General features: G+C 55.0%; 1 protein-coding gene across 5 annotated transcripts; it reads left to right on the top strand.

The window, feature by feature from the left end:
• Nucleotides 1-222: 222 nt before the first annotated feature.
• Islr2 (immunoglobulin superfamily containing leucine-rich repeat 2) lies at nt 223-8,264 on the top strand. Of its 5 annotated transcripts, none has more exons than XM_087560045.1 (3): nt 223-323; nt 3,218-3,310; nt 4,603-8,264. In XM_087560045.1, exon 3 carries the CDS (start codon nt 4,608-4,610, stop codon nt 6,846-6,848), a length of 2,241 nt encoding a protein of 746 aa, XP_087416171.1. In that variant the 5' UTR covers nt 223-323; nt 3,218-3,310; nt 4,603-4,607; the 3' UTR covers nt 6,849-8,264.
• Nucleotides 8,265-9,862: the final 1,598 nt, after the last annotated feature.

The following is a 9,862-nucleotide window of genomic DNA, read 5'->3' as shown; positions in this document are numbered from 1 at the left end:
TCTATCGCTCTTTTCTCTCACTTTTACTGCACTCACCTGATTAAACACTTGTGCCTTTAAAGATCAGAGACGTAGGGCAGGGGTGGTGGGTGGGAAGTGTTTTTACGCCCGGCTCTGCTTTCCTAGGTCATTGTATTATTAACATTAAAAGCAATCGACGGCAATTCTGGGCGGCGCCAAGGCTCTGCCTACCGTCTTCTAGCAGAGCTTAGTGGTTGAATTAGGAATTGCAGCTCCTACCCAAGACCCTGCGGACGCTGCTAGAGGCGACTTCGGCTGGCCTTGTCTGGAACGGCACTAGATTCTGCAGGGTTGAAGACGGGGTAAGGGATGTCTTCTCCCTGGTGCAAATTCGGGCAACAAAAGCATTTTTCGGGAGAGTGGGTGGGAAGCCGGGGTTCACAGGAATCAGTATTCCAGCCAGCGTGGTCGCCACGCCCTTAAACTATCCTGGAGATGCTGGAACCGCCCTCTCCACATGGAGTCCCCTGGCTTTGGCCTCCTTGGGGAAGAAAGCCAGAGTTCGGAGAGCTTACCCCAGACACGCTTGCACGTCCGCGCGGTCCAGGAGAGCTAAAAGCCCATTCTTCCTTCCAGTCCTTGGCCCTTCGCTCCTTCTAAGTTATCGCTCGGCAGGCTTGCGTCCCTCCAAACTCAAAAACGAACTGACTAGAAGTAAAAATCGAATGGATGGATGTCCACTGACCGAGAAACGCCCACGCCTTGCGTCTTTCTCTCCCTCACCAGGAAAGTCCCCAGGACTCTCCATCCTAGAGCACAGAGTCTTAGTCTCTCTGCTGCCACACCCTCTTCTGGTGCAAAGCACCCGCCTCAAGGTTGCTAGAACGTGAACATTAAGACAGGACATTCTTCTTGCTTTGCAGACAAAGAAGTCGGTATCAGGCCGGCTGTTCCAAACCTCTGAGGCCATGTCCCAGGTTAAAGCCTTGCGCTGGACGGTCTCAGACGTGCAGGATTCCAGGCAGGGAGGAGTCAGAGTTCTCATCCCCGCTCCCTTCTCAAAGACATCTTCCTTGGACCACTCAAGCACCCTCTTCTTGGTTCGGTCTGTGGGGTTTCCAGGCCTGAGCAGGTGTGAAGTTCTAGATTCCGAACTTGGCTGAGCTTGTGAGTGGGGGTGGGGGGTGTCCCAGGAGCCCGTAGCCAGGAGTAGGGAAGAGGGAGGGACCAAAGCGTGCACACACCAGTGTGTTCATATTTAATTTACAAAGGAGCCTCAGAAACCCTGCCGGGTGGTCCCTTTAGATGCAGCGTTCTTCCTGCATTTCTCTGCGCCCCCTTCCTGCTCATTAAAATGCTTAACACTCAAATCGGGGTATTGATCTCTGCAGAGGCCCCAAACACACTGCCATCCAACCAAGACAGAAGGCTGACTCTGATGATGGCTGGGAGACCACGAGAACCCCAGTATTACAGTGTATATGAAAAAGAAGGAGTGGGGACTCCACATGTCTCTCAAAACCTATGCCCCCTTACCAGTACTGGCTAACAGCTCTGCCTCCTGGGATGCCGTAGGCGGGGGAGTGAGATGATGCATTTTAGTCAAATGCCTAGACATCCCTTGAAATCCTCCTGCTTGTCGCTAAAAGAGAGAAATGTCCAGGGTTTGCCAAAGAGAACAGCTAGTCCCAAGTCTGCTGAGGCCAGCTGTTACATGAGGGCGTGAGATGGCAGGGCGGTGGTTGCTGCCTAGGCTTTAACTCTCTGTGTGTGTGTGTGTGTGTGTGTGTGTGTGTGTGTGTGTGTGTGTGTGTACACGAGCATGCAGGGGTTGAGGGCATGCTTGCTAGAGATGCTGAGAGGATACTGAGGGGTGGGAGTGCAGGAAATGCTCATGGGTATAAGTCCCTAGTCCACAGCACTTAAGAGGAGCAAACGGTTTTTTTGTAACTATCCTGTTCCCTGTCATCACCATCAGTGGTAACCTCGGTGCTCTATTAGCCTGCAGCAAGCAAGAGCAGAATGAGACATTTGGGTGAGTTCAACATAGTGTTTAAGGAGCTCAGAAGATACTCATCCCACTGTAAGCACCAGCGAGCTCACGGGCAGTGGAGTGCACGCACTGGTCTTGCCACAAAAGACCTGAGTGTGGAGTTCAAGCTAAAGAGGTTGAGCAGGGTCTGGATGGGCTGGGGAGGTGGGCATCTTCTCTCCTGCGCACCTCTCAGCGCACCCTGCAGGGTTGTGCCTTCTCGTCTGGCGAGTTAGTTTGGCGGTGATTGGGGGCGGAGGGGAGCCGGGATTTGTATCTGCCCAGATCCAGGCAAAAAATGACAGAGAGGGTGAGGCGCTCTGCTAACACTATCAATTATGCATCGTGTTGAACGAGGCTTCGGGGAGGGGGAGGCTAGCAGCCGGCTGGAAGGAAAGGGTCCGGGAGAGCCAGGCAGCGCAGTTCAGCAGGTCCCGCTGGAGGTCTTTCTGTGCGGCTGCTTGCTTTGGGGAGGAAAAAAGTGTTTAAAGGCAAAGACACGCCCCTCCAGTCCTATGCCTTTCTTTCTCCCAAATTCCTCAAAGATGGTTTGTCTCACGTGTTGCGGGGCGTAGAAAGGATTGTATTCAGTTAAAAGCAAAAGCTCGCGGGCGCTGGCGGGACGGGCGCGTGAGGGTGAGTGAGCGTGGATATTTGTGTGCGCGAAAGAGAACGGTGAGTGTTCGAGTGAAGGTGTGCTTGTGAAAATGTGTGTGAAGGTAGGGAGAACTTAGCGCGTTGACGCGATTATTACATGTTGACGGGTAGTTCTACTAACCTGTGAAGGTCATGTGGAGAGGGTGTGTGTGTGTGTGTGTGTGTGTGTGTGTGTGTGTGTGTTGGGGAGGGCTTTGGAGACATAACGAGGAATAGTGACCATGTTATCAAATGTGTAAATGTTGGGAGAAATAGAAAATGGGTTATAGGGGTACGGAGGGGGGCTGGGGAGGGCAGAGCCTAGGGCTATGGGCATATGGAGCCCCTTGAAACTGACAGAACTCAGCCTGGAGTGAGTAGAGGATCTCTATGGCTTTAACAAATGTAAACGCTGCACGAGGTGGGAGACTGTGCGCGTTCCCGCTGAGCCCGTGGGCGCGCGACGGCTCTCCAACCTGCAATCATCGAGAAGTAGGGCGAACAGATAAGAAAGGACAAAATTGAAGTAGGACTTCGGGCCAAGAGGAGTTCTTTCAATATACTACCCCTTTCTCCCCACTGCCACAGCAACAGATGCCAGAAGCGCCCTTGGACTGTCACCTGATTCTGGAGAACGGCTTGCAGTCTGAAGGCGGCACACTGCAGGTCAGAGAGCAGCAGGTAAACAGTGGAAGGACCCCACAACCACAGCCCACAAGGTCGGTCCAGCCTAGCCAGGGTTGGGTGGCTGTCTGGGAGGAACAGGGAAGGGAGGTACCTCCCTTAAAAGCAAAAGCAAGAAGGGAACCAGCTAATTTCAAAGGCAGGGTGTGGGAGAGGGTCTACAAAGACTGACAGGAGCCTCAAGTTGGGGCAGGGGGTCTATGTTAATGTATTTGTATGTCTAGAGATAGGGGGTGCACTCAGGTATAGAGACTTGGACTGTCTCCGAGTTTATTAGCTAGAGACTGTCCCCTAAAAACTGTGGGCAGAGGGATTCACCTGGGCTCTGTGGAATCCAAAGAGGAAGCTTTAGAGACTGTCTCCACAACATGCCTGCTCTAGGCATGGGGGTTGGGAGGCAGGTAAAATTTTCTTCTCAGCTGGAAGAATGGTTGAACAGTTGTGACTCTCCCCTGAGGGGAGCTGCAGCCCAGGGCAGAGAGGCTAGAAGGCATAAGTGGGTGGAGGCTTCCTAGATTCCCCACACCACACCTCACAAGTTCTCCATGTTGCCTATCGGCTAGGGCTTCAGTCTCTGAGGAGGGCAGTGTAGCATCTATGTCTCTGAGTGTGGAATGGTTCACATGAGGACTTGTGTCCCTGCGCCTGTCAGTTCTCACTGTACACAGGAAAGTGCTTTGCTTCCCGGTGGAGAACACTGTGGCAAAGCTGCATTGAGTTTCGAGAACAATGAGGGCTCCTGGGTATATTGTGTAGATGTCTGGGTGCCCTTGTTTTTGTGTCTGTATAACTCATTGTGAACCTCCTGGTAGAGTCTCAGTGCCTTGTAGTTGGAGGCATCAGGGAGATGCCTGAGTTTTTGTTTGCGCTGTTGTTGCTTGTAAGGAAGTGTGTGCGATTGCTGTGCGTGGGACAAAGGATTCCAAAGGAGACAGTTAGTCATGAACGAAATCTTCCTACCTCTCCATTTCATCAAGTAAAATGAAGATAGAGAAAGAAGGGTCCGTGTGGGGCCCATTGTAGACCAGAAGCATTGGGTGCTTTGGAGGGGGCAGCTCCAGCTGAGGGGATTGATGGGGGCTGGGGGAGGGGTGCTCCATGCCCTCTGGAGAAAGAAGACACTTTCTGAAAGCAAGCCTTCATTGAGTCTGCAGGCTTTCACTGGGCTCCATTCAGTACCCAAGGTTTCTGGAGCCCACATAGGTTTAGGAGGTAGAGTTTGTTAGGGGAGGGGAGAGAGGTGTGGTGTAAGTGACTGTCTCACCCTTCACCTTGACTTCCCTCTGCAGGAGCCATGATGGGGCCCTTTGGATCCCTTTGTTTGGCCTGGGCTTTGCTAGGAGTGGCCAGAGCGTGTCCCGAGCCTTGTGCCTGTGTTGACAAGTACGCCCACCAGTTTGCAGACTGTGCCTACAAGGAGCTGCGCGAGGTCCCAGAAGGACTGCCAGCCAACGTGACCACGCTTAGTCTGTCTGCCAACAAGATTACGGTATTAAGGCGGGGGGCCTTCGTCAACGTCACGCAGGTCACTTCGCTGTGGCTGGCTCACAGTGAGGTGCGCACCGTAGAGTCAGGGGCATTGGCAGTGCTGAGTCAGCTCAAGAACCTCGACCTAAGCCACAACCTCATATCCAACTTCCCTTGGAGCGACCTTCGTAACCTGAGCGCGCTGCAGCTGCTGAAAATGAACCACAACCGCCTGGGATCGCTGCCCCGGGATGCACTCGGCGCGCTCCCGGACCTGCGCTCTCTGCGCATCAACAACAACCGGCTGCGTACCCTGGAGCCCGGCACGTTCGACGCTCTAAGCGCGCTGTCTCACCTGCAACTCTATCACAACCCCTTCCACTGCAGCTGTGGTCTCGTGTGGCTTCAGGCCTGGGCGGCGAGCACCCGGGTCTCCTTACCAGAGCCTGATTCCATAGCGTGCGCCTCGCCCCCTGAACTCCAGGGCGTGCCAGTGCACCGTCTGCCAGCCCTGCCCTGCGCACCGCCCAGCGTGCGTCTGAGCGCAGAACCGCCGCCTGAGGCTCCTGGCACCCCTCTGCGCGCAGGCTTGTCTTTCTTGTTACACTGCGTCGCCGAAGGCCACCCCACACCCCGCCTGCAATGGCAACTTCAGATCCCTGGTGGCACTGTAGTCTTAGTGCCACCGGTTCTCAGCAAGGAAGAAGATGGAGGAGAAAAAGTAGATGATGGGGAGGGTGACGGAGATGAGGACCAGCCTACGCAAACTGAAGCGCCAACCCCCACTCCAGCACCTGCTTGGCCAGCGCCTCCAGCCACCCCGCGCTTCTTGGCCCTCGCAAATGGCTCTCTGTTGGTGCCCCTCCTGAGTGCCAAGGAGGCAGGCATCTACACTTGTCGTGCACACAATGAGCTGGGCACCAACTCAACGTCCTTACGGGTGACGGTGGCTGCAGCGGGGCCGCCAAAGCACGCTCCTGGAACAGGGGAAGAACCTGATGCACAGGCCCCGACCTCTGAGCGCAAGGCCACCACTAAGGGCCGTAGCAACAGTGTCCTGCCCTTCAAGCCTGAAGGCAAAACCAAAGGTCAAGGTCTGGCCCGAGTCAGCATCCTCGGAGAAACGGAGGCAGAGTTGGAGGAGACAGATGAAGAAGAGCAGATGGGAGGTCAGATCCCTGCAGATCCGATGGGGGAGAAGCACTGTGGCCATGGGGACCCCTCTCGCTATGTGTCTAACCATGCATTCAACCAGAGCTCAGATCTCAAGCCGCACGTTTTTGAGTTGGGCGTAATCGCGCTGGACGTAGCAGAGCGTGAGGCTCGGGTGCAGCTGACGCCACTTGCTGCGCGCTGGGGCCCTGGACCAGATGGTGCTAGCGGAGCGCCGCGGCCTGGGAGGCGGCCACTGCGCCTACTCTATCTGTGTCCTGCGGGAGGAGGCACAGCGGTTCAGTGGTCACGAGTGGAGGAGGGGGTCAATGCCTACTGGTTTCGCGGCCTGCGGCCTGGCACCAACTACTCCGTATGCCTGGCACTGGCGGGCGAGGCGTGCCACGTGCAAGTGGTGTTTTCCACCAAGAAAGAGCTGCCATCCCTGCTGGTTATCGTAACCGTGAGCGTTTTTCTCCTGGTGCTGGCCACCGTGCCCCTGCTGGGTGCCGCCTGCTGCCATCTACTGGCCAAACACCCGGGCAAACCATATCGCTTAATCCTGAGGCCACAGGCCCCGGACCCTATGGAGAAACGCATCGCTGCTGATTTCGACCCGCGTGCCTCCTACCTCGAGTCTGAGAAAAGCTACCCCGCCCGTGGCGAGGCGGGAGGTGAGGAGCCAGAGGAGGTCCCGGAAGAAGGCCTTGATGAAGATGTGGAGCAGGGCGACCCAAGTGGGGACCTTCAGAGAGAGGAAAGCCTGGCAGCTTGCTCATTGGTGGAGTCTCAGTCCAAAGCCAACCAAGAGGAGTTCGAGGCTGGTTCTGAGTACAGCGATCGGCTGCCCCTGGGAGCGGAAGCAGTCAACATCGCCCAGGAGATAAACGGCAACTACAGGCAGACAGCGGGCTGAGCCCCCAGCACGGCTGGCCTGCCCACCCCCACCTTGGGTACCTTGTAGCCTAGGGATGGCAGGACTTTACTACCCCACAGGACCCCGCCCCACCCCCAAGCCTTTAGTTACTCTGCCTCCTTAGCCCTCCCCAGGGGTCACTACTAGGGGTTTCTAGGAGTGGGCCGAATTCAAAGGTCATTCTCTTGGTGGGCTTGAATCCCCATCCCTACCCAAAGCACAGAGTCAGGCTCCTACCTCCTCTAAGACACCACCCAAGGGCGTGGAGAAACCATCTTCACTTTCCATTCCACCACGACGGACTGCGAATCCCATCGCGCACCCCATCCGGTGGAACTAGGAGGCAAGGGGAACGTGCCACGCCAGTTGTTGGCCACATCTGGTGATAATAATGGGTTGGTCCCGCGTTTGTCCGGGATCCCCAGGACAGGTCCCTAGTGTGGAGCACTGTGGCTCTCACCTTGATCCTACTCTGCCTTTTCAAGGTTGCATGTGCCCGCTAATTTTTACTCTCAAAGCTCCTTTCCTATAATGATCCAAATCTGCGCGTCCCCCCATCCCTAGTTGGAGCCAAGCTGGGTTCCTGGTAGGCCTTCCAACTCAGCGCACTGATTTTCTTATTTTCGTTGTTTTTTTTAAAAAAAAAAAAACAGCGAAATTTCTGGGTCTGGTGCTAATACCCCCTTCCACCTTCTGGGAAATCGGGTGCGAGTGTGTGGGGTGTGAGTTTGTCAGGTGTGAGAGTCGGAATCTGTTTTCTTCCGGCTCTCTCCTAATGTCAAGCGCTCCGGGATTGCGCACCCCTTTTCCTCAAAGAGCGAGTCCTTGGTTCCCGGGCCAGTTTCGTTGTCATTGTGTTGCAGACGCCAGAGGTTGGTGCGTGCCACAGTGGCTCTTGCTACTCCATGGGGTCCAGACCCCAGCAGGAGCGTGCTGGGGACGCAGGGAGCTTGACTCCCCGGGCGCATCTAACGAGCAGGCCTGCCTCAGGCCTGAGTGAGGCAGCAGCTGAGTGCGAAGTCGGGGAGGGACACCCTAGTTCCCCGCGTCGCCCCTCCTCCCGGGAAAATAGAGTTTGCCCAGCGTGTAGTCCCCGCTGAGCGTGGGCTATAGACTTCTGTGTCCTGTAAAGTGTGACAGTATAGTGTAGGGGGGCGGAGGGGAGGGAGCGGGCGGGCAGGTGGACGAGGAAGGAGGGAGGGAGAGGGCGGGAGCGGCGAGGGGACTACGTGGAGTCAGGTTTTAGTTCTTTTAGGAAAACGTCTGGGGGTGGGTTTCCGGCGTCTGGACCAAGGCTCTGGCTCTGGTCGAAGTGCAGCACAAGCGTGGGTGGCCCGGTGAGGAGTTGGCCCCGGAGCCCACGTCCTTTTCTAAATGCTTCTGTATGTAAACTGTCAATAAAATAATCGATTTGAACAGGGTTCGGTGAGTTTTTGGGGTCGGGTGAGGGTCGGGTAGGAAGTCGGGGGGGGGGGGGACAACAAAGGAAGGACGCTGAGGGTTGAAGCTGGAAACCAAGGAAGGTGCCCTTTGGGATTCCTTTTGCATTTTTGCCTGGTGGTCAAGTGATTTTTCCAGGTGTTTGCCCCTAGCCGCTGCTCTGGGGGCCTTTCAGCTCCTGGCTGGAGAAGTGAAACCACTTGGGGGTGGGAGGAGGCTGTCAGAGAACAGGGAGAGCTCTCAGGGAGTGAGGGGCTGCCAGCACTAGAGTCAGGCCACACTTGTCTAGTGTCTAGAGTCAGGCTGTTCCCTGTTCTCTTTGGGTTGAGGCTGTTGGTCAATCACTCTGTGTGTGTGTGTGTGTGTGTGTGTGTGTGTGTGTGTGTGTGTGTGTGTGTGTGTGTGTTCTGTTTCTCAGCATCACCTTGTGCACTCTCTGGGAACCTGGGGGGATGGGCAAGGGAAAGATTGGAGAGATTTCCTAGAGGTAGGACTTGCTGTGGTTTGCAGAGAGAAGTCACACCATACATTTCAGAACAGGTAGGTGATTGCACAAAGGGAAAGGTTGCCTAAGGCTCACTCCACTGGATAAGCTGGCACATTAATTTGAAGTCAGTGTCTGTGTGTGTGTGTGTGTGTGTGTGTGTGTGTGTGTGTGTGTGTATCTCTAGGGTGGTCAGGCCTGTTCAGCCGGTGATGGTAATGTATGGGAGCTGTCAGGGGTTGCTGAGGTCGTATGGTACAACACAGAGTCCGATCTGAAATCACACTGACTTAATTGTTCTACAAGTGGAGACTGGCAGACAAGGGTTGGAGATCAAGACTGGATGTTGTGCTCCTGACCAGCCAACGTGCTGAGGTCCACTTCCTGTGGGTTTCATCTGGATGAGAAAGGGAGACGAAAAGGAAAGAAGAGACATGAGGGGTTAGATTTTAAAATTCCATCCTTCTTTCTCTTCCTCCTCCTTGCTTCCATGGGTATCAGATCTTGGACCAGTGTAGGATGCAGAACAGGCCCAGGGCAGACACCCAGCATTTCATCCGTGCCTCAGGCTCTGCTAACTCCCTACCAAATCCTTGTTCACAGCCCACTCATTATCAGGAATGCTATCTTTCAGGAAGACTAATCCCAATCTGGGTAGGGACAGGCACTGTTAATTCCCAGGACTGGTTGTAAGATTTGCACACAAGATAGCACCTGGATACAGGGCTAAGTCCTCTGGTCATGGATCTGCAGTGGAAAAAAGGCTATTTCCTGTTCCCATCCCATCCTAAGGATTGGGAGTTTTCTTAAGACCCTCAGAGAGCCTGAGTGTTCAGTGCAGGAGGAACAGGGGGAGCTGAGAGTTCAATCCTTTGTCTGGATCCAAGCTTCCAGTCAGAGAAGCAGACAGTGCTCAACTTGACTGGGTGCTCCGTATGCCAGAGATCTCCAGGTTCTGCTCATAGAACACAACAGGTAGGTGTGGAGGCCAGGGGCCAGGACGCTAAGGGCTATCTGCTGGCTGTGCAGATAGACAGGGGCCCTCGAAGGAGCTCTCCATTTTCTCTTCAAATGTTGTACATGCGCAGAA

This window comes from Rattus norvegicus, chromosome 8 (assembly GCF_021556685.1).
Source record: "Rattus norvegicus strain SHRSP/BbbUtx chromosome 8, alternate assembly SHRSP_T2T, whole genome shotgun sequence".
NCBI classification, from domain to species: domain Eukaryota; kingdom Metazoa; phylum Chordata; class Mammalia; order Rodentia; family Muridae; genus Rattus; species Rattus norvegicus.
The sequence above is the reverse complement of the archived record's forward strand: the minus strand, read 5'-3'. Positions and strand labels throughout refer to the sequence as shown.

Coding starts and splice junctions, on each gene's coding strand:
- Islr2 (XM_087560045.1), top strand. CDS start 4,608: ATGATGGGGCCCTTTGGATCCCTTTGTTTGGCCTGGGCTTTGCTAGGA.